At 36.1% G+C, this 26,262-nt stretch overlaps 1 protein-coding gene across 1 annotated transcript in view; it reads right to left on the reverse strand.

Moving 5' to 3' along the window:
* ME1 (malic enzyme 1) overlaps nucleotides 1–26,262 on the reverse strand; it is a 133,240-nt gene that overhangs the window by 96,278 nt on the left and 10,700 nt on the right. The window contains exons 2-3 of the mRNA XM_072408583.1: nucleotides 10,980–11,113; nucleotides 7,507–7,656 (exon numbers count right to left, since the gene is read on the reverse strand). Coding sequence (XP_072264684.1) covers nucleotides 7,507–7,656; nucleotides 10,980–11,113 — 284 coding nt within the window. The remainder of the gene's footprint in view (nucleotides 1–7,506; nucleotides 7,657–10,979; nucleotides 11,114–26,262) is intronic.

Consider the following 26,262-nt stretch of genomic DNA (forward strand, 5'->3'; position numbering starts at 1 on the left):
AGCCCTGGGAAGGACCAAGGCGCAGAGTTTAAGCAATGACCAGTTCTTCTCCAGAGCCTCTAGTGGTGAGGATGTTTCTCTGCTGGTTACTGCCAGGTTGCAGTCCTTGGGCACACCAGGGTGAGCATGTTGATACATAGTACCAAATCACTAGGCAGAAGATTGCCAAGGAAGGCCGGAGTTGAGGCAGGCAACAAGCAAGAGAGGTCAGGTCACAAGCCAGGGCTCAAATACCAAGGATCCCAGAAACAGACACCGGTGACACAGGGGCCACCGGAGACATAGGGAACACAGGAGACACTGGAAGCATCAGAAGGCACAGGTGGCACAGGGAAAAACACAGAGAAGAACACTGGAGCAGCACAAGAGAACTGGCTGTGAAACAACAGACTGGGCAACAGGAGTTGCACAGGAGCTAGACAGCGAAAGCACTGGATAACCAACAGGTGTACCGGAACTAAGCCAGCTAAGCTAGGGGCTCAGTACTGGTGGAGATATGTTGCACGAACGCTGAGTGCTGTGTCTGAGCTAGCTAAATAGCCAGGGATGATTAGGAGGCTATTCTCTGATTGACAGTCAGGGTGAGCGAAACTAATAAAACTCGCAGGTGCAGGAACGCCCAGGCCCCTATGCCACATCCTATCCCCAATTCCACATATATCCCCTATCGCCATAATATGAACTATTTGTTGTGCTGTGTGGGTAAGGCACAGTGATTGAGTGTGTGGTGTCACAGTGGGACCACTTGATATGGATGGCTTTGCAGCAGTTACAGGATAGTTCAACCACCTTCAAGCCAATGATCCACCTCTACTCCATGTTGTTTCCTATTTAAACAAGCAAGCTTCTATGATAAGAGGTTGCAGGTGGTGACAGTCATTTGTAGTAGATTTCTCAGATCCACCTACTGCTTGAAAAAATGATTGTCACCACTAGGACAAAAGGCAATGAGGTCAGAGACAGCTAAATTTACAAGTGGTTGTAAAGTGATACCCACACAGCTATCCATGTAACCTAATCCTAAGTGTGCAGGATCACCAAGTACAAAGGAAAATAAGCATGCGTACTGAACAACAGCGCAGGTACATTGAAGACGGGAAAGCATTAACATTTTTGCTCTTGGGGTTGCATACTCTTGCCCATTAAGTCTTAAGATCTACCCTACCTTCACAGTACTTTAGTTTTTGAATGCAGGCATTACTGCAGTACATTATTTTGCTTCATTCTATTTTGTCTTTAATCTGAAAATCTTGGAAAATGCTTTACTAGTGCTGGCACAGTCTCAGTGCTGCCAATCATATAACGAAACCCTGAAGTAAAAAATGCCAATATTAACACGTTTCTGACAAACACCCATCATACTCAAATCCATCTTAATGTCCTAACTGTGACTGGTGATACAGGAATTGGAAATCAAAGGCTTTAGGACGTTTAGTTCATCCCTTACTCCCTGTTAATTGGTCTATTGTAGATTACAGTAAACCTAAGGCTACACTGGCAATTATTATATTTTTGCTGAGAGATGTAACTGCTTTTCCTCATCACATTGCTTTTTGCATGTTGCAAATTGGGTTCCTCACTACAAGCAGTTACATCTGCCATAAAAAAAAATATTTCTTCATTGGTATAGATATATGCCAAGTCTGGACATTTTCTGATTGTAGCACAGCTACAAATGTGTGTTGTTGAACTGTATTATTATCCCGAGGAACAATTTCACTTGGATTTGCTTTTTTACTGTTTTTGATAAAGTTTGTTTTCTATGCATGTCTTTATTATTTATAGCAGCTTAAAAAAGAGTGTTGCTGGAATTCAGTCTTTAGCACACTTAGCTAGTTTGCTTGTCCTACATGACTGCCTGTAACTTTGTGTGTGGCCTGTTGATGCACACTAACGTTTATTCTCTTTAGATTCCAACCCTAATTGTTAATAAGTCAGTGATTAAGAAACCATTCTCTCGTCACACACCACTAGTGTTCCAGAAAAAAAAGCATAAAAAACATTTTCTGAGGAATGATGGTAAAGAGGTCTGTGACACAGTAAAACCATCAAAAAAAAAGATATTACCTTACAAAATTAAAACACAAGCTCATGTCATTTCAAGATCAGGGGTTATTGGAAAGAAGATTACAGATTGTAAAACCTAAAGATCACTGCTCAATACAAGGTGTTCTTTGTGCCTGATGTCTAATGAATATCCTAATAATGGGCATACTTTATTTCACATTGTAGGTGGTCGCCAGGAACAGGCTGTCTGTTCACTCACTGTTGTACACTCAATCTGTATTGGCTCTTAGTGTCATCAACGCTTGAATAGTTACCAAAACACCAGTTTAAAGCTTTCAGCAGCTGATGCTTCTCTTGAACCAGGTACACAACATTCACATAAACTAATCTTGAAGGAAAAACTAAAATCTTACTAAGGTTTTACATTTTTTATTTTACTAAAGTAAACCTAAATAAACCTCCCTTCAATAGATCTCATCTCTGCCATGTTCTAAATGCCTAAAAACATTGTTTTAATAATGCACAGGGTCTTCTCACCTTACTAGACAGAACTGCAGATCTCAGAAACAAAGTTATTTTTGATGGGAACCAGAACATATATTATTTGTGCACAGAAACAGATCTATCATAGAGTTGCTTTTTATAAAACCTATTTTTCAAACTTACCAGTTGTGCAAAACAGGTTTACAAGAGCTAATTCTCTCTCACTTAACAACTGCACACTTAGGTTTAATTTTTTATAGACAAATTATTTTTCCTTTAGCTTTCCTTATCCTTTTTTCTGTGTAGATTAGTCCTAGACAAATGTGTGTGTGTGTGTGTGTGTATTTGTGTGTGTGTGTGTTAGGGGGGTGGATTAAATTTATTTAGTTTAAACTGATTGACAATTATTCATACATGTATCACAGAGTTTATCAAACCAGTAGTGAAACTGTAGTGTTAGATATCAAAACCATGACAATGACAGCACTGTAATCTTCTGGAGAAGGCATTGTGTAATCATTCCTTCCAATTTTTTGCATTGGTATCATCACCTTCAAGATACTAACACAGCGTACTTTGGCCAGCAGTAATCACTGCTTTTTAATTACAGAAACACTTTTCTAAACTATAAAGAAAAGTTATGAATACGTTGGAAAGAAAACTCCATTAAAAAAGCTTGGTACAGCTGTATTTCATAAATAAAAACTAACATAATACATAAAAAATGATATATTGCTGCAATATAATGGCTTAATGAATCAACCCCATAATTCTACAAAATACACCAAAAAGTTGTTCTGCTTTACCTTAATTCAGTTTTAATAGGTGAGCCCTGTGACTTTGGGCTTGACTTAATAAAGCTCTTCAAGACATAAAAGACTATCATTGGTGAACCTAAGTTATCCAACAAACCTTTAGTTGGAATTTATGTTCAACTCTGGACCAGATCCATTTCAGGTTTGCTGGTAAAATAGTAAGCATATTTGTATTCCAACTGCGTGTTTAGCTAGTTTATGGGAGTTTTGCTTTACCAGATCTTAATGTAAAGTTTTAAATGGACTTGGAAATGGAGTGGTGGCACAAATGGCTAGCACTTCTTGCAGGGCAGGGGTCTTAGGTTTGGATCTTGGCCAGGAGTTTACATGGGTTTTTTCCAGGCACTCTGGTTTCCCTCAAAGTCCCAAAAACATGCATTTGTGTCAGCTGGCTCTCCCAGAAATTGTTCTTAGCATGTTAGCACAGCAAAGAGAACAGTGAGAGCTGCCAAGCTGCTGGGCATGATATATTTGTGTGATTAAAAAATTAAAATAAACAGAAAAAAATACAAATGGATTTAGCCAGAAGCATTGTAATTTACAGCAGGTCATATGTTTGGGATTAATAATCTTTTAAATAATAGTATCTGATGACCAAATCATGCGGTCATGTATAACGTTCATCGCTATTAATAAGGGAAGAGTTCAGTCTGTTGCTTTCTGTAAAAAACATTATAGACAGTTATAACTAAAAGGAAAACACTCTTCAAACTGCCATTCATTGACTAAAGTGAAGTGGTGTGAAAATTGCTAACCATTTGAACAATTTAAAAAATCCCATGGCCAATTTGAGAATTCAAGAATTCCCTGTCAAAGATCATTTTCACACTTATTTAGTGATTTCTCTATCACCTGAAACATTCCTGTATGGAAACATGTTTGGTTCTTCACATTAACTTTTAAGACCAACTTTATCATCACATCATATTAGTAAAGCGTAATATACAACAAAAGAGCATTCATATAATTTTTTACTGCAATGTAAAGCACAGCAGCCTCTGAAAGTGATGAATATGTAAAGGTTTTTAAACTGATGACTATTGTTCTTTATTGAATTATTGGCTCAGGCAAAATGCTGTAAATGCTTTCAACAATTTATGAAAAATAGTCATAAACAATGCTGTGGAAAGTGTGCTTATAATGTGTTTAAAGGATACCTAAACCAAAGAAAAAATATGGAATATACATCAGTTTACCAGTCCAGATTATGTGGTTGCATTTGATTTTATTTTTCAAGAACAGCAAATCCAGAAAATTGATTTCTCCAGAAATGCAGTGTTCTTCTAACTTTCTTTAACTTGAAATAAAATAACAATGTTGTCTTACTTCTAGGCCTGATTTATTAAAGCTTTCCAAGGCTGGAGAATATACACTTTCTTCAGTGAAGCTGGGTGATCCAGAAAACCTGGAATGGATTCCTTCAAAGTCATTTGAAAATAGCTAGCAAACGTTTTGAATCCTGCACCAGATACATTCCAGGTTTGCTGGATCACCCAGCTTCACTGATGAAAGTGTATCCTCTCCAGCCTTGAAGTGTTTTAATAATTTAGGTCCAATCTGTCAGCAGGATTGGCTGCTGATGACAGGTAAAGCATATGGCTCTGTGCCAAATCCAATGACTGATGTTAGATTTGATTTTGACACAGAACTGAACGCAGACACCAACACTATGTATTCCAAATCAAGAAATCAGTGTAAAGTGACAACTCTGCTCTACCAGTATTTAGAGTATGGTGAGTAAGCATAGCCTCCCTAGGACAGGTATGTTATCTGGACGATTACCAGCAGAAAACAAAAAACAAAAGCATAAAAAGCAAACCACATCCAAGTATTGGTATTCAGCAATCCAGTACATTTCTGATTTAGGGATTTAGATACACTTTAATCCATGCCTCATCTTGAATTAGTAGTCATCCTTATGAAAATATTGTCTATTTTCATTCATAGCATTACGTACAGTTTTGTTTCGTTTTCACAAATACCTTATCATGGAAAAAAACACATTTACCACCATCAAAAAGCATGGAAAAAGTATTGTTTAGGGACTTCAGATTGCTAAGGAAATAATTTTTTAAAGACAAGTAAACCAAACTAAATATTTAGGTTTAAATCCAGCTGGTAAATGAAAATAAAGAAAAACATTTTTTTTTTTGGCCCAGGAACTTTTTTGCTTATGAGCCTATAGACAGAAAGAAATGTATTTCTAAAATCTGCCAGATTTGGGAACTGCACAAATGATCATAAATTAGATTAGATATCTTGATAACTTTCTCACCACTAAGTACAATAACACATAAAAGGTTGTGGATTACAGCGTGTCCAGTGATACCTGACTGCTAAATAAATAACTGTACAGTCAGTAGTCATACTGCTGTGCTGCTACCCTGGACACTGTGGTGTGTGCACATTTGCTTGTGTATCATAATATTTGTAAACCAAGGCTTTCCTGCTAAATTAGTTATGTCACTATTAAGTATGTGCTGCGGACTAGAAAAGGAAATTTATCAAGAACCTTTATGTATTTGGCACATGTAAAGAGCCCTGGGAATAAATTTGAAGTCTTTATGAAATCTGGCAGCTCAGAAATTTTATTTCCTTTCCTTTTTCCTCATTATACATTTGCCTTCCAGTTTCCAGCCTACTATGGAGTTCCAATATAACTCGTAAATGATAGGAATCCAGGGACCCTCTGGAAAAATACACAACATGCTAAATAAAGACACATTTTCTTCTTCTTCTTAGACCATATGTCTTTTACAATATATGGCACATATTCTCTATAGTATTATCAGCTCTGGGAATGTCTCCACACAGAGATGCTGCCAGACCGACACAACTCGCCAGCAAGTAAACAAAACAAAATCACACACTCATCAACTTTTAAAATCAAACTTTCCTTGAAAAAGTGAAATACAGTGGGCACTTCCAATTGTAATTTATTTCAGCAAAATATTTGAATAAAATACAAAGTTAGCTAAACTAGAAAATAAAGGATGTAAATAATGACTTGAATTTAGTCTGGGACTGAGACTATGAAGTATAAAGCTAGCAGATAAAACCACACCCACAAGTAGTTTAAAGTGCCAACCATGCACCAAGTAATTTATTGGGAAGCTATGCTGTGATTTAGGCATATATGTACACAGTATACAGTGATAAATGTAAGTATACATGTGAAAAAGTCCGAACTTGTCATCAGTGGCAAACATAGCCAACAGTGGGCCCCTGTGCAGAGCTGACCACCCTCTCCTCCCCTGACCTGGAGCTCCAGTTGAGGCCCCTATTGGATGAGAATGGTACAGGTTCTCGTGCAATGGCACAATTTGCATCCCCCTGTGTTTGCCCCTCCACATCATGAAAATTGAGGTTTTTGTAGTGTACCTGAACAAGCAAACAATAGATCTTCATTTACAGTGCCTGCATGATGCATATATTTGATATAGTGTAATGTTCTAATCTAAATTAAGGAAAATGCAGATTTGTTTTACACTTGCTTCTACATTTAGCACCACCTTAAATTCAAGAAAAAAGAGTATGCTGGTGGAGGCAGCTTTATGTACACTTTAGATATAAAAGGTCCGGTGCTGTTACATTCTCTTTGCTATTGTTCTGTGTAAAGTCATCATACTAAGATCAAAATACCTCTCTAAGCTTCTCAGAAACAAGCTTCCATATGCCTATAAGTGTGACAGGGGATTTAAAAAGAATGGCAAATTATTTAAAATCAATGCCACTATAAGGAAAATAATCTACAAACATAAACTAGCTGGTACAACAAATTCAGTTCAAGAGCCTACAAAACTGTAGCAGAATAGTCTTTGTAAATTAGCATGTTTCACATTATATTTCTGATTAAGCCCAGTGGCAGAGATAGCCAACAGAGGGCGCCATGCAGAACTGACTTGGGGCCCCATGCTGATTTGACTTGGAGCCCCTTTCAAGGCCCCTGTTTGCTGAGGAAGGTCCGAGACCCTTGTGGCACATTAGGCACTTCCACCCCTGATTAAACCTTCTCTATAATAAAGGATTATTGCCTATGTTTGTATGTCATACATAGCTATTTACTCAAACAATAATACAACACAAACAGATTACAGTTTTGCTTATAATACATTATTATACAGATTAAGACATAGTTAATGGGAATTTGTGGGTTATATCACTTTAATTGTATTTTTACTAAAATGTTGGTTCACAATACCTTGGTCTTCGGAAGGCTAAACCGTATTGTTGACACGCTAAGCCCACAGTGGGAGTATAAACAATAGGCATGAATCTTTCAATGTCAGATGTTAAAACTTTGTAAAACAGCTTTTCATTACGATCTTGCAGTCCCATCAACAAAATATACCTGCAAAAATATACGTACATTAATAAACAACCTAAAAAATGCAATGTGATGCAGTAGATGATAGTTATACATAAACTTTCTAGTATCTATGTCCCAGTACCCGCATATACATAAAAGGAAAAACATTGGTGATATACTAAATGCCAAATGTCAAAAACAATATGGCCCTGGTATTGTAAACTTTTACCAACCAGCCATACCGATGCAGTTCTTTTGAGAACACCTGTTTAACATTACAAACCATTCTTTGCCATGTCAGCTCATCTGCCAATTAATGAACTCTTTGCCAAGCGCGTTAATAAACCACAACGCCTGGCTATTATAAACAGTTCTTCATCACGTAAGTCTGTAGCAGAGCCAGAACTATTACAGAAGAAGCCAAGTTATGATAGTGGTTCAGGTTTCTTGAGGACAATCAGCATGGAGTTCTGGCTGCAAAATGAGTACAATGAATACTCAGTGACCAGAAATAGCTAAATGTCATTGGCTTAACACCGTTTTACAAATTCAGATTACAGAAACGTTACATTCAGTAACAGCCACAAAAGAAATAAATTTGAAGGGACAGTTCACTAAAAATGCTATACCACCCACCACATTCCTATCTATTTAGGGTATAAGGAATAAATAATACCATAGATCTTTGGCCTACAACCCCACCACTCTTGCTTTACAAGTTTGCTGTTTCTGTTTACACACTAAATTAAATCATTCAAATATTAAATGAATCATGTAGGAATCTCTATACAACAGGCGTGCAGATTAAGCATCCCAACTACACTTACATAATGAAAGCCAAAGGCAGCAAAGTAATTTGTATCCATTCACACTTCCACTCATTGGACACTCACATTCCCAGCTCATTGAACAGGTTCGATTCTGACTTGGTGGAGGTATGTCTGCTCGTTAGACACAGGTAGCAGCTCACCTTTTTACAGTGTTATGTCAGAGCCAGAAGATTTTATATGGTTGTTGCTGGTATAAATGTTTTAATATTAAGGGACAGTAAACCAATGACCACTATGTTTGTCTTTCCCAACTATTTATCATATCTATACCTCCAATACCTCTTCATTACCAGGATGCCAAGCAGCCAGTAAATTAATTAGTTTACTGACATCTACCATAAAATATATATTACTTTTGAATGGAGCAAAATTTGTACTTTTATACAGTTTAAATATTTATATAAATGTGAAACAAAATCCAAAGGCACATTGGCATATCAGTGGACTTCCACTCAAATATTATCCATAGTGTAAGTATGTTTCTAGTAAGGGAGGGACATTTGGTGGGCTGTTGTGTAAAACAGGAAGTTATGCAAATAGCACTGCAGAAAAGGATCACTTTTTCATACATATACACTATCAAGCATTATCTGCAATGACCCAATTTAAGGCAATTTATATTACTTTTTCACCATACCATCTTGTCTATAAAATACAGTTTTGGATATGATCACAACTGACCTGTAATACTAATGATAAAAAAAAATAATGTTTTTTACGTAAATGCTATGTTAAAGACCTTTATATAATCAGGTTCGCTTGCTGGAGAGAATTGCACTGGAGAATGTTATGAGAACAAAATGTCATTTTCAGCATCCTTGGAATGTCTTGTTGTTGAGCATGGGGATAGTTTGGTCTTTTTGGTGAAGTATTCTCGGACTCTGAAGGACAGTCAATTGATAAGTTGTTCCAAGATAACCAGTGTCTTCTATGGTTCCTTGTAATATCTAATGTGCAGTTTGTGAAACTTCTTAAGTGAATGACTTAATGGGTCAGATGTGTATGTTTGGGAGTTTCTGAATGGACTTGTCCAGAACCTAAATAAGCCTTTAATAGGGCTATCAAGTTAGGCCCTCTATACCCTGCAATTAAGGTCTACATGCATCTTAATCATGTGCTTTTTTATCTGGACTCCTCTGAATAAACTTTCCTAGTGAGCAGAGGATTTTCATTTTCCTTATCACTAATACATTAGTAATACATATACTAATATAATATTACAATACAATTCCAGACAAAGTTTTATTTTGTATTTTTAACCTGGCAAGGATTAAAGTCTATGTCATGTTTTTGTTTCTCTGTTTACCTATTGGGAAGAAAATTCCTTACTTATCAATTATGGGAAATTTCTCCAATGTCGACACAATCAAAGACATTAAACAATTTTAGTAATGTTGGGAAGGGTTAAAATTTCTGACAATTATTGCTTTCTGTGCCTTTCTGCCCTGATGATGCCTCCAAAACCATCACAGGGATCAGATGCAAGGATAAATGTCTTCAATGGTGACATAGCCAGAAATTAATATAAATTTGACAGAATTAATGACAAAATAATTCAATGTTAAATTGGGAATACATATCCTGTGGCACCACAACCTTTACCAAGGTGTTACATTCCAGGTACATATCATAGGTTTCATGACTTTTTCTTGAAAGAAAAAAAATTCTATTGAACAGAAACTGTGAAAAGAAACTAAGCAAGACTTGACGGACTGAACAAAATGTACTTTTGTAATTTGTCTGGGTGAGTGTCTTTGGGATGCGTTTCCCTGCAGTGAGCTAAGTAAATTCCTTTTATATACAAAAAAAAAGGAATGTTAGAGATGTGTAACTAAACCCAAGCAAATATTAAATGTATGGGCATTCATTCTGTCTGACAGACCAGTTGCTGACATGGCGCTTACTATTGCTCTTTTGACAAAATAAAGTCTCATTTAAAGTGATCACAAACAGCATACCGATTTACGGCACTGGTCCGTGGCTTAGGGGGTGGCCTTCTGCAATGACAAAAGGCCACCAGAATGTAAGGGGTAGGTGAGGTTTCTATATGTGCTTTAAAGCACCTGAATTAAATTTACATAATTTATATGAGTGTGTTTTGGTTATTTAAATAATGGCATCATTTCAGCAGAAAGAGTAGCCCTAATGAAAAATAGCTGACTTTGGAGATGACTAGGTTATCTAGTGTGATAAAATCTTACTTACATATGGAAAATGAGCAGAGCTTTGTGCTTTGTTTGATATGGTCCTGACTGATAGTTAAGACTTATCTCTGGTTAAGATAAGATTATAGTGCCTTTGGGTTTCTAGAACAAGCAAAATATTTTCATATTTAATGTCATACAAATTAAAATATAGCTGCTTAGGTTCAGAACTTCTATAAAATCATTGATTGACTATGCAAATACCAAGTTCTAAACCAATGCGTCTGCACATCATATTATGTGCATGTTATGCTAGAAGTTTATGCTGGTATTCAGAGCCATGAAACACTACAACCACATAAACTCTTCTGCTAATGATGTACATTTTTACCTATCAAGGTCCTTTTTCTGCCTTTCATAGTTTCGAAGCACTCTCAAAACCTGGACATCTTGGCTGAGGAAACAGGGAGGCAGAAGACCATGGATACCCAGCTGTAGCCTCTCCTCCAGGGAGAACGCCATACCCTAGAACACAAAAAAACATATTTAAGGGCATTGGTTTAGAGAAATCAAAGGAAAGTGATTAGTCACATCTTTTGAATTTTATCCTGAAAATCAACTGCAGTGATTGGGTGATTTAATCACTAACTAACAGAACATTACACTGCTTTATTAATCAGAACCCAGTAAATAAACTATTGCTGCAATATTGAGTGTGATTGGCTTGTAGTTATTTCAGTGTTTGGTAACAAATAGACATTCAGTTGTAATGCAATATACAAAAGATGTTAGTAGAGAAAAAAAAAAAAAAGATAATAATGTGAGATACAGTAAGGATAGATATAGATCTGTGAGATACAGTTAGGAGAAATATGCTAAAAAAGATTTAGAATAACTTAAAATAGTTCCTACAAATGCTAACATTGTTTGAGCACTCCTATGGAAAATCAAGGAGAATCCAGATATCTTTTATTGGAATAATATAGCTAATTAGGTATTAAAACAACTTTTTTAAAATGTTCGGCCTATTTTGCTAAATTTTCTGGCTATAATTAAAGCAAAGGTAAACTCCTGAAAAAAAATAGCACAGTTAAATTAAAACATATAAAAACACACTACTGCAGTACTATTACTTCATATCATTCTTCTGCAGCCATCAACCAATGTTCAGTATGCCACCGAAGGGTGTGTTACGACCCCTTGCAACATATAGCAAATAGTAAGGCTTTCCACTCTGTACATACCCTTTGGGCTTAATAGTTGCTAATGTACATAGCTAGAAGTCCCTGCAGTAGATGCAGATGCTAGTACAAAATCAATCCTGGTAATCACCAAATTGGGCAACTCAACAGAAGTAAATCTGTTTGTAATCTACTTAGGGTTTATTCAATACCTGCTATGTGTTCACCCCAAATGGGCATTTGGTGGATGCTATGACCAGGACCATGCTATGTTAACCTGTTAGAGATTTAATTGGGTGTTAAGGTATCAACTACTGGCTATGACATTTAGTCTTACCCTGATCAGAAATTTTACTTATGACTGATACCTCACAGAAGCCTGAATAGCCCCCTTACCCACCAATGAGTCCATCCGAAGGACAAAAGTTATAGTAGGGTTTGGGTACTATAGGAGATTTCACTTAACTAAATAACATATTTCCATCCTGCTGTGGACTTTGCAGTCATTGCAATTATCTATCAATCTAGCACAAAGGAGGAGGACTTTAACTTTTGATATATTTACTTTCATGGGAACTTTTTTGGAAATAGTTTCATACACCATACATACCTTTGCATATTTTTTTTATGTGAACATGATTTGCATGTTTTTTAAACTTGCATTTACTGATGAACTTTGTTTCAACTGCTCATGAAACAGAGGACCATAGTCTCAAATGCTATTCTTTTCAGACTAGGAAACAAGTTGCCCATTATTCTGTATGCAGAAATTGATACTTGTTTCCACCAGGGAAAAGTGCTGGCCAAATACAGTACTTGCATAGTGCAAAATATATTTTATTAAATAATAAGTAAAAGGTGCATTGTTTTATTCCAACAAACACTGGACAAGTGGAGAATAGTTGTACTAGGATCTCCCACAATGAGTATTCTCAACTACCTTCTCCATAAGAATTAGTTTACCCAGTTATTCTTTCATTACATAAGCATAAATCTAATCTATTTGATGTGTGTGATGGAGTTAGTAACCTGTGCTTTCACATTTACATTGCACTAAAAATGTACATTATACTCTGTTTAAGTTAAAATGAATAGTGAAAACAACAGAGGGGTTATAAGGCAAATAGTATTGGATTATTGATAAATTCTCAAAACACAACACAGATTACAGAAAAAATCTTGCAGCATAACAAAAGTAAGTATAATTGTGGCCATAACCATAGACAGTTCACAACTTGTACATATCTAATTAGTGGGCCAGAAATTGTCCCAACAGTCCAGTAACAGCTAGGTAGGCAAGCAGTTTGCATATGTGTAATTGTCATCCCCAAAGCGTTTCGATCGAAATAAGCTTCCATTATCACAGCACACTGTGCATTTTTCAAGTTTATTCCTACACATACTGAATGCAAACACAACCATTCTCCATTCAGTTCTCAATGTCAGATTTACTCAGGATTGTAATAACTCCCATTTATACTGAAACTGTCAATGATTGGCACAAGCACTGCTTGGCTTTGACTTCCAATCATCTTACAGTAAGAACTGTGCAGACAAAGACTTATTCTGGTTATATTGTCCAGGAATTTGGCTATGTTTTATATTAGTAGCTCTCACAGTATCAAAAATCATAAGTAGATCATATTAAGTAATCAAACAAGCTTCATTGTTAGAAACTACGGAAACTACCTTTCTAGCTTCTTTAGCATATTCTTATAAATTCCAACTGACTGTTAACAGCCAAGTTTGAAGAAGTAATTGCCCTGTAAATTTGTTCAAGTTCTTTATTTAGGCTCCAAATTTTTTGTGCATTAAAACAGCCAGAAAAAAGAGGTAACCATGGTTTACTTCTAGCTGAAATTTAACTAGCATGGCTGCCTAGCACGAACTCTGTGCAATAGGAAGGGTGGTGGTAATATGACAGAAACAGAAACAAAAAATTGTGCCATTTTCTTAGCAATCAGAAAATCAAAGTACTAGGGTGGAACTGATTTAGTAGAATAGAGTGATCTATTGATGTCTCTAAAGTTGCTTCACACAGCTACTGCTCTGAGCAAACTGGACATAAAATTTATTTTGCCTGCAAATAGTCATCCCAAAGCTGGAAAATCAACAGATTAATAAAGAGCAGTAGATGGTTTGATTTTACACTAGTCTGGATCCCTTTCTGTACTTGGAAACGTGTGATAAAATTATGAAGAATAAAGATAATTGTGGGGAAGAAAATGCTTAATTTTTGTTCGTTTTTTTTACTTTTTGGCTTCCATATAACAAACTTGTGGACACAACATGTGTGTTAAAATGTTTTGTTTTTTTTTTGCTCAAAAGCACAAGTATTTTGTTCAGTAGTCTAGGTATGCCAAGGTGGATCAATGCTGCTTACAATGGCTACATAGAGCTATAGCTATAGCTGCTCTTATATTGTAATTACATCAAATTGCATTTACATCTCACTTATAGCACCCACTCAACTTTCCAATTCATCTCAAAAAGCAACCAGTGTTTTACATGGAAGTGTTCTCTTAAGTTGCTAAGTTGAATGAAGGGGCCATCAATATCACAGCACATACATATATGACCGTAGAAGGGTGAGAATATTGGTGGCATAGGTTACCAGTTTCCAACTCTAATCCTAAATTCTGCCACCCATCACCCCTTTTAAAAACACATTTTAAGCAAAGGTACATAATACTACTTGCTTGAATGTTATTGATGATGTGATCATAGCATCGTTATCATTGCTAGTAAGTAATGAATAAGTATTTATGCATTTGTCAATGTAAATAAGCCAGATGTTAATTTAGTTCAGCTTCATTTATTACTGCAAGAGTACCAGGACAAAACCAAATCAAAGTTATTTAACTCCAAATACCTAAGTCTTTATTACAGGGTTTGCAACAGAATAAACTTTCAAAGTGATAGCAATCAGGTGAACAAATAGTATTTGGCAAAAAAATTATTGCCTTGTTCTTGCAAAAGAACAATTTTGTCATGAGTTTAGAGATAGCGCTGATTTTGTTCAGTTAAGTCTCAGCACTTACTGTAGAATCAAATAACATCTTTACTGCAGCAGATCCAGCTACTTTAAAGTATGAAAAAAAATTGAGCAAAATCGTTAGATATAGGTGTGTCTGTGGTTGCTGGGTTTTGGATGATTATATTCAACCATCATTTTAACTGGAAAGAAATGGAGAAATGCTTTCTTCTGCATGTAGTGGAATGATGGCATTGTTTTTCCAAACTGAACCTTTGAGCCTAGACACAATCACTTCCCCAGAGAATTAGGACTAATTTCTTAAAAACACATTTGTTTATCATTGTACATATAATGCATAATGACGGACAGACTTGCTTACAATTGGTTTACATTGGGTTTTTAGATTCCTATACAATTTAATATCCAGTTTTCAGATCTGGGATTGTATAATAATTTAAAATTGTATATGTATACTAGACTTTAGTGTTACGTAGCCAAGTTGATAGTATATATCCTGACCCTTCATTGTGCTCACAAATAATTTTCTTACCATAAGGGCCGTGTTTGTGGCTGTACTGATGTTTATAAAATGATGATAGTAAAATGATTATGTTCTATGTTTTTAGGATGAGGTACTTTGTAGTATTGGGCGAATGTCCTGTATTCCTAATGCTGTAACATGTAAAGGGTACATTACTTAAAACGCACAAAAGTTGGATTTTGCACTGTAGCTGTTGCTTAACATGCATACTTAGCCTAAAAATATTGCTGTGCATTATGACACTGTATTTACTTACTAACAGTCTTCTAGGACCGCATAAAGGTGGGCTTTGCAAAGCAATATACAGCAAACCCTACAAGCTAAGAGCCCTAAAACAGAAGCTTGTACCGCAACTTTCATCCTAACCACAAAGTGCTCAATTTTTATCTTAAGTTATCTGTATGCTTGGAAAAGGCATAAAAAGTCCTCTGAATATATATTTGACTATCCTGAACTTTCAATTTTGGCATCTAACATTGGATCGTGAACAAATACTCATATTATGACTGGCTAAAGCAAACAAAGGTTAAAGCCATCAGATCACATCAGACTTTGAAACATATGACTTCTGAAACACTGCCACCTGTTAACCCTGAGGGCTTTCCAAATCAGCAGAAAGGCCAGGACCTGTAATTTTAGGAAGAATGAAGACATTTCTGTAGACGTATTATGTAGCTACATATACTAAATTTATTGTAGAACAGTATAGTTATGTGAAATAAATTATAAAAATAATAAGCTCTTTATGATATGCATCAATGAGGAGAATAAACAATCGTATTTGAGAGCTGAATGTATTTTATTAGTCAAGGCATTCGGCACCTGCAGTCTAGTGTGTATAGGGAGGGGGGGTTGCTTTTTTTATTACTATGAAAACATCGTATTTTTATGGTGAATAGCATTACATTGAATGGAATTTTATGCACTGTGTCCAGCTGACCAAATAAATGCCATCACCAAACCTTAACATATAAAAAAAATCTACAATGGGCTATGGAAACTCTTAACTCATTATAAAAAATTATACAGGAACATAGGGCACCCAGAAAAGGAATCATACACTTTCTTGAAGGCCATCATTTTATAATAGGCTCATAATGATATGCTTATGTATCAAGTTTACACATTGGCTAATTGCAAGAATTTCCAGCACGTTGACTATACTTGCTGGCTCTCAAGTATAACAATGTCATTTAGGTTTATAAGGGTTTTCCTTTCTGAAAAAAATAGCTGGGATCCTCAGATCATGTGCCCAGCAAATAGCTGTGTTTTTTTCTAGCTTTAAGGCTGATGGAACATTCAAGGATTCTCCTCCTTTCAACACATGAGGAAAGTCTAGTCCTAACAACTTTGTGCTTTTAAAAAGTTGGTAAAAACTCAACACAAGTATTTTCCCATAGATTTAGGAAGAGAAAATGTTGTTACTTGAAGTTAACATAAACATAATAATAGCTTACAATATTGTGCTAATGCAAGGCAATGTAAAAGGGTCACTTAACACTGAGTAGTATATACTCACCTTTTCTTTGCTTTTCTGTCACATTGCTCAGCAAATTCCTTGCACTTCCAGGTATGTGACCTTCTCCCAATCTCATATATTAAAGTACTGGTATGTCATGATTGGAGCAATACAGGGGGTAGGAAAAGAGTTCAAACAAGTCAGAGTGGATTTTTACAGGGCTTTTCCAGTGAGGTGCACTGATGAAGGCTAGGTAACCATATGCACTGGGCAGAGAAGGGGGGAGAGCAATATACACTTTAACCAACTTTGCCTTTAGGTTCAATTTATGTGGAACTGCAATAGAAAAACACAGTATGGACATACCATAGGTATAAAAGTACTTCATTAATTTATTGTTTGTTGATAGATAAAAACTTGAAAAGTAAAAGAAAAATCACAAGCAAAGGAATTGAAGTATGCTTGTAGTAGGAGGGTTATCCTAGGCTCATTTACAGTTTTTTTCTGTTTTCTAGTGTCCAGTCCTCCTGTAGGAATTGGTGCAACTAAATGGTGAAAGACATCATGAGTTTATCAATGAATGAGAAAAAAATGCACAATCGCCAAAACTTCAACTTGGTGGAAAATATTGAATAATTTTTATGGCTATAAACTACCCATATAGGAGTATAACAATCCAGCATGGAGCAGGAAGTGTTAATTGGAAAGTGATTGTAATCAATTCATGTTCTGTTTGATAGCATTAGCACTGAGGGAATTATGGTTAGTCTTTATACAGTTTTTTAGATTTTCAATTGCTATGTAAATAAGAAAAAACATAGTCCTGTGCCAGAATTGTGGTTAAGGTTGAAATATGCCACATGTATTTCTTGGATGTAATTCTGGTTTTACTGGTGGACATTGGAAAGACTTAGTAACATGTTCCATGTTACTTCCTACAGCTGTTGACCCGTGTGTGCTATTCAGCATAAAAAGATTTGGAATGTATGTAAAGCTCAAACTTCTTTTTATAGTTTTGGATAGAGTAGAAAATGGTTGCGACCCTGTCAATGTTTTCTTTATCTCTTTTTCCCATAGGGCAAGGTTTACCTTTGATTACCTGTCCAGGAAACAGAATAGGTAACAAGTGGACATATCTCCACAGCAAGAGGAAATCTTCTTTTGGACAGTTGTCAGTGGAAGAGGATGATTTTCTTACTTCTTGTTCATGTGACTAGTCTAAAATTCAGCATTTGCCATCCTTTTGTGTACAGTGGTCACCGGGATATATAGGTAGGGTGAATCTCTCCACATAAACCTAAAACCTAAAAGACGTTTTACTATTTTGCTAAATTCTAATCTAAAAATTAGGATTGAGGTTCCCTTTACTCCCGTGCATTTTGTAACTGCAATTTAAAAAACGTACCTACTGCTATATCTCAGCGGCAAATGCACAGAAATGCATGTACTGTATTGTGATGTGTAGTATTGCCATTCCAACATATCTGAGCCAAACCACATGTGTGTAATATTTATGGGCAATTTACTCAGAAAAGCACATATTCAGTTTGTATAGTAAATACAGTTATGCAGAATTCAAAGTAAAGTCAATTATGAAAAAACCACTAAAAAACAGGTTTTTGCTAGCAGATACTTGGTTGATTGAAAAGGCCAAAGCTTCACTTAAATGACTAAACTAAGTAATCAATCAGTTTGCATGTAAGGTCTATGCTCATTTAGTATATCAAGTTTTTTGTGCATTATATACTCATGCAGGCACAGAAACAGTAATAGAATGCTACAATATGAATTGCATTAGGACAGCTATTTTATTAAAGTGGCTGCCAATGGTCCCCAAACTGCACCTGGCGACGCAATGCACAACACATTGTGGTGAACTACAATGCATGCGTGTTTATTAAATGGGGTCCAAAATCTTCATGGCCTACATTATTGTGAAATTCAATCTGCTTCACAACCACTGCACCCTCCACTCGCCACAATGCTTCACCCCCCCCCCCATCACTTTCAAAGCACCCACCATCTCCACCTACTACACTTCCTCCATCCTCCATTATGCCACAGTGAGTCCAAAATCCCCTCCACACACTCACACCTACCACAACGTCTCGAACCCTAATCAATGCTTAGACACTATGCTTTGCACCACCCCTGGGCACAGAACTTCTCTCCCACATAACTCCCCCTAGTCATAGCACTTCCCAAACACCTCATTGCCCTGGCTCTAGCATCCCCCTTCTACTTACCCCCAACTTTTCATGTACAACATTATACTGCTTCTCTGTTCCCAGACACAGTGCATTCCTCCCAGCTCGTTGTTCCTGCCCCTCTGTCATAACCAACTCCACCACTTCATCAAAACAAATACGTTTTTTTTCACAGAAATCCTCTCTGCTACCACTAGTTGCCTATTCTGTATCCCTTGCTGGTTAGTTTCAATTTGTTGCTTGGATCTGAAGGTCCTTGATTCAGGACAAAGCGCAGTGATCTGCCATTTCCCAGTCCACAGACTGGTTATAAAGGTATTATAAGGCATATTGTGGTGTCTGCGCTTAGGTAGACATTTATTTATATTGAAAAAAGGAGAACATGTTCACTTTAAATGAAGATAAACATAAGTGCTAGCAAATTCTTGACCAAATAAAAGAAAGTTTATTAAAAACATAAATCATGAGCAAGACATAAATTGATTTAGAATTCCAGCATATATGCACATCTCAGCTGATTTTCTTGAGACATTACTCATCTGTTTTATCCCACAAGTCTAAAGTACACCGAATGGGCTATAAACTATGAGGGTGATTCACTCTATTAGCCAGCTGCTAAGCCAAACTGAGCCATAAACTGTATAAACTATTTTATACCTATGTACAATGTACTCCAGATGCCCATAATTAAACTGCAGTTACATGCTGCCTGGTAGATAGGCATCCCATAATGCAGTATACATATTACCATGATGGTCAGCAGTCTTACCTTGTATAAATGAGATTTAGGGTTCACATTCTACCACAGTCGCTAGGTTTGTAGTTTTGTTATATATTTATTTGATTTGTTAATGATCTACATTTCTCTCAGTAAAATGGTAGATTTATTGGCTTACAACCAAAAACCTTCACTAGTATATCTGTTTTGTGGCTATGATGGGGAAATGACAGTCTTATTTCCTTTGGGGGTCAGGGACTGCTGGTAATGGCTGATACTCTGTCAAACCATACAGAATATATTTGTTTTATATTTCTAAATATTATGCACAGTAATGGTCTCCTGGAACAGCTACATAGGAAAAATCTTAAGAAAGCACATTTGTCTTGGAGTTGTCGGAACCAAGCTGTGATCTACCACAGCTGCAGTTGCATGCAGGGGCATGTAAAAAATGGATCCCAGCCTTTACAATTTACTTGATTGGGAAAGCTGGGGACAAGGGTTGAAGCAGTGGCAAAATATTGTGGCTTACCCCAAGTCTGAAATGCCCCTAACGTTTCTGCAATCAAATAATAGAAATGTGTTATTACATCTCACCCAAAATATTAATGACTAATAATAATCAAAGTGATAATCACTTTACCTTGGCTTGTTTCCTATATTCATTGCTGAATGCCTTACTAATGTACACATATGACAGAAAAACTGCTATCTAACCTCACACCTGCATTCATTGTAGGTGTGAGTAAAGCTAGGAGGTGAAAATAATCTCAGTCCATCCAAAAGTATGGATCCAAATGAAGTCATGTCCTGGCTTCAAATAACTCTAAAGGTTACCATGATTTTGTTTCATCCTGACAATAATGTAAGTCGGAGCTTTAATGTATACCATTGGATTTATTGGGAAACCTCCATGTACTACAAAAAAGGAGGAAGGGGCTGTTAGCAATGTTTTCCTTTATGTATGGACATTAGCAGAAAACTTCCTTTGCAAGGGGTAAACTTTCTGTTAATCACAAAAAAAGAATCCCAGTTACTGCTAAAACATAAATAACCTGCTGAGTTCTGCCTAAATCCTTGGTATGCAAATGAGTTTCCCCAGCAAGCCAGAAAGTCCAAAGAATAGGCTTTCTACATTAGATTAGCATTTTTCTTTAGGGACATGAAGGGAAGGAGTCATGTAAATTCCAGCGTGTTAACAGGGCAACATGGTTTTAGAACTGCAGAGCATATATATTGTCAATGCACAGCACCGTTTAAGGAAAAAAAAAAAAGATTCACATTTGCAAGTGCACAAAAAAATGATTCAGAGCTGCCTGCGATGGGATGCCTATATGAGACATAGACATGCTGCTGATCTTTTTTTGCAACTAAGCAACTTTTAGAACTTTAGAGGTTTTTTTCACACAATTCACACATATTATTTCTTAAATTCTGTTAAATTGTTTTAAAACCTGTATTTAAATATATACTTTATATATATATATATATATATATATATATTTATATATATTGTGGTATACTGTACCCCATCTGCCTTTCATTTGTTGTCCCCATTTTTTACACAGGCTACAATTGTTCTCATTTTTCAGCTTATAAGGTTTGCACCTATGGGGTAGCTACTATGCCTTGCTGGGAGCACTGGAGCTCTGGTATAACCTCTACATGCTTGTGGTTTGGACTACACCTCATGGAGCATGGACTGATACAAACAGACAGCCCTAAAGCCCAGAACCTCCGGCCCCACCCTTCTTCTCCTACTGGTTATCTGAGTGACAATAAGTTTGGGGACTCCTCTGCCCCCTCTTTAGTGGCAAGGTCCAGGTCATGTGCCCCTAAAGTCATGTTATGATATCATCAGTGCTCACTCTTCAAACATTCTATATGAATCTATATCTATATCTAAAAGTAAACATTTACCAGGAAAGTTGGAAACACATAATAATACCCTCAGGCATGTAGACCTGAGTGATAAATCTTTATAAAATAAATTATATAGAGCAGGACATATGGACCTTCCCTGGGATAATATTTCCTCACTTTCCGTTACCTTCTTCTTTCCTATTGATTGCTTTCCCCATCCATCCCTTTCCCTCTCCTTTATCCTCAGTTTCCCATATGTCTTTAAAAGTTTGAAAGCTTCATTTACGGTTTGAACAACAAACAGAAATGTAAAAATGTGTTTATACAGAATCTGTCAATTTAAATACCTGAACAAGTGTATCAATGAAAAAAAAATCAGTTATATGCATGTCCACTAGATGGTAATAGAGAGCCACCCTTATAAAAAGATTTACACAGTTCAGTATTTACCTCTACAAAGGTCTAAACTGGTCATCTGACTGGGGTACCTGGAGCCCACCAGAGGAAGAAGGGGTAAAAACTCAACTTCAGCTCTATAATGAGCTACAGTATAATATGTAATACAAAATGCATACCAAGGAATAATTTGGGTGGGTGTTATTATTATTAGGCAAAGGTAAAATGGCATGATTTAATTGGTGGGATGTATTCCTGATAAGCACAGTGAATACAGGCAGTTTGGAATAAACTCATTGCTAATCAGAAATGTCTGAATTCTGGTACTAATGGTAATATTAGGATACTTAACCTATCAGACAAAAGTCAATATCCTTTGAAACTGCTCAATAGTTTCCACATATATTAGAAGACTTACATGTCAGGATCAGCTGACATTACGAATATCAACCATTTAAACATGTGGGGGACCCTTTAAAAAACTTTCATGTCTTCAGGGAACCCCTATAATCCCTGTATTCACAGCTCACAGTACATTAGTGTGGTGGTCAGTAGGAAGAATGCTTCTTACATTGCAGGTCAGTGGGAAGAATGTCACCCTTTCAGATAGCCAAAAAGATCATTGATGTCACCTAAACTAACCTGAGAGGTACAAACTGCTCTTTGCTCATGGAACTCCTAGCAATCTCTAAAGGAACCCTAGGGTTCCATGGAACTCAGGTTGAAACAGTAAAACAAAGTGAAAACACTGATCTAGAGGGTCAAAAATTGGCAACATAATTCCTACATTGCTTAATGTGTCACCAAGATTTTCAAGATACCTGTATTATGTATTTTGTCAAAACTGAAGATCGTGCCAGAAATAACTTCTTTTCCTCTCTACCTGAACTACATGTTATCAGTTACATTTCCCTCAGGTATCTTCAGGAACGATAGAGCCACACACCGCTTTATGTTATAAAGATTATAGGATGAGCAGTAGTCATACTTTATTTCTGTTCTTCTGATACAGAAGGGTGAGTGAATGCTGTTACTCAAAGAAAGTATGTTACTGGCCATTTTACCGGGTAAAAAAATAAAGCTTGAAGGGTGCCATATGTCACAAAGATACAGTTGAACGCATAAAAAGCATTGTAAAAAACTACCCACATAAACCTACTTTTTAACTGTGCAAGTTACATGATGTTTATCCAGATACCTATCACATGTTAAAGCATAATATAAAAAATATAATCACCTAGGAACTCTTTTTTGTGGTTTAGAAGATGACCTTAATAAATACCTATCTGCTTGTCCAACTGGTTACAACATAAAAGGGGATGCTGAGCTCTGAACTGAGCATGCAAAAAAGCTTGGTGAACCTGCCAGAAGAATTCTTACTGTACAAGGGGGTAATGTATATGTGGAGGAGCAGTGTTGTCACAACAGGAATGTTGGAACCACAGAACACATGTCCCCTCCACATCTCTGTTATATTGGTGAGGTGTTCGGTAGTTTAAAGAACTTAAAAAAAACTTCCCTCACTAAGACAAATTCTCCTTCAGTTGAGCCTACAAAATGTGAACCAGCAGTGACAACGTCCTATACAGCTTCTTATCACCTGTGGTATAAACAGGCCCAGCCTATATGAGGGTGACAACACTGCTTGGAATTCAGGTGCAGTGCAGAGAAAACTGCAAGTAAACTCTACTAGCAAGGATTAGGTGTGTCAGCTTGTCTAATGTAATATTTCTTGTTTAAACACAACATTACATGAATATCAGCATTCTGTACTGGGCCATTGATATGGCAATTTAGAAAAAACTTGACCATGCTCCCCTTTCTGATATGGATCTGAAAAAACATTTCTTTCATATATAATTATTTCCCAGCTGCAATCTCACACCAGTGTTTTCTGGATACCCTTTTAGAATAACACAACATAAACAAGCCAAACGTTTCAGGTGTTTCATTGATTATTCAACGTAGATGTTTGCATGCTTTTATTTAATAAATACAACCTCCTGTAAAGTTTCAGGATGACTGTTTGTATGGTATAAATGGGCACACATAACTGACAATACTTCCATATAAAACACACAAAACAATTCAGCATGCTGAAATATAACTAAAAAAAAAGTTATATTTTTAATACAGTACAGAATGTACAAGGAGATCATTTATCCACAATCAAGTAGAGTTCAGAATATAAAGTTCTTAGATGGTGGTAGAAGAGTGTGACCTATAGTTAATTTCCTGTGAAATAAAAGAAAGATTAACATTTTACTGACTGCCTAATAACAGTGTACTGATTATATAAAGGAGGTAGGGACATTAAGCTGGGTGAAGACCAGTATATTACTGGAGATCTGTTCTGATATTTATTTTATTTAACTTGTAGTAAACGTGAGAAGTGCAATTACATAAGAAAACTATGCCCCTCTAATATTGCTTGAAGTCACACTTTTTTTTCTGTGCTTCTGGGGGTAAATATGAAATGTGCCTTATGACCCATTCCCACAGTCCAATGTCCAGGGCCTGATTGATGTGTAGCAGATCCAAACATTTCTCCCTTGTGTAGGGCTATATTTACCAATGGGCACATGCCTATAGGCGTCACAGATAAAGAGGCGGCTTTTCCCTGCATTATCTTTATACCAGACTATATACTTTTCCCATCATCAGAAGTAATAATGATTTTATAGAAGGTTATTTACTACATCATCACAGTTAGAGATAAGCCGTTAAAATTCCATGGAAGTTAGCAAAATCAATTCCACGCAATTCTTTGGAAAATTACTTTAAATTCCCCTGCGCAGATACATATCTAGCATTTTTACCTTGATTCTTTCAGCAAATAAATTGTTCTCAGGTGTTACTAAGAAATCTAATATTATATACAGGTAGTAGGTTTTTTTTTTTTAACCATACATACTAAACCTTGAAAGCCAACAGTGTACTATTATTAATTCTAGGTAATTGAGAATTCACCGCCAGATCTTAGTAAAGGTTCCTTGGTACTTTCTTGATTAATTTTCAACATGTTGCTGAGTTTAAAAAATCGTATAGGCAATGATAACATAAACCAAAATATAATTGCTTTATTTATATATGTGTCCTTTTAGAAATCTTGTTATAGTACAGATGGATGTAAGAATAAGGCACTCTTTACATTTCTACCCATGGTTGGCTAAGCTATCAGTCTTGATAATTCATTATTGCATACTGTTTTCAGCAAAGATTGCCACAAGACTATAATTGTTTTAAAATGACATACTTCAGTTATAGGAATGTACGCAGGTGCTGGGAGAGCCCAATCTTTGTAATCTTAGAAACAAATTATTCTTCCATTTACTTAACTTCAATTAAATCATTGATTGTAATGCTAGCATATTGAAAAGATTAGATATCATGATACTGGCAATAAGTATGATAGCCTGAATGGTGAAGATAAGAAGTAAAGTAATACTTTGCAAGTCAGAAAAAATAAGAGAAGTTGAATTGCTGTGAAGGTAGGCTATTTAAACTATGCCTTGCTCAGAATATAACAGACTCTTTGTATCATCTGGCCTTGCCTTAGTATACTGTACCTGCAGAACAACGTGCTATGCTACAACCAGCAACTCAGTCACTGAAAGGTCAAACTTATTGACAGGAGAAAAATAGAGGTGTCCAAATTAAACCACTTCATTAGCTTTAAAGGGAACCTGATGTAGAATATAGCATTCATACTGTACACAAAAAGCAATTCAGATGTTTTCATTCATATACAACCACAAGGGTCAAGATAAAAATATCCTAAAGTGCCTGAGGAACTTACTCCCCTGTGTATACAGCTGGGAGTTATACAGTCAATTGATTTGTTGTCTAAATAGGGTGCAAAATAGAAGTTTACTGTTATATAGGGACCCTATTCTAAACTGTGCCGCTCACAAGGACTCTGCACACTCACAAAGGTTCCATTTCATAGTGAAAAATATTCCTTCAGCGTTTCCCCTGTTTTTGTTTTACCTTAATTTCCTATTTTCCTGACGTATTTCCTTCTACTAACACTTTTTGAAGAGTTTGTAGATAAAGGCTTCCATACTGTTTTTCTTACTCATTAGACATAAATTAAACTTAGAATGTTAGAAAGGTACAGTGTACTATTGAAGGCAATTGATTATCATGATAAATGCTTATATTGTGCTTTCACTGGGGACAAATTCCCAATAAGATTTCCAAAGGACAGTACTGCTATATATCTAAAGGACAGTACTACTATAAACTTTAATAAGGAATGTGTGCATATTGTACAAATACCATTATACTTCAAATTAATATTATTTTTTATGTATTATTTTTTGCAATGCA

Source organism: Pyxicephalus adspersus, chromosome 4 (assembly GCF_032062135.1).
Source record: "Pyxicephalus adspersus chromosome 4, UCB_Pads_2.0, whole genome shotgun sequence".
In the NCBI taxonomy this organism is placed as follows: domain Eukaryota; kingdom Metazoa; phylum Chordata; class Amphibia; order Anura; family Pyxicephalidae; genus Pyxicephalus; species Pyxicephalus adspersus.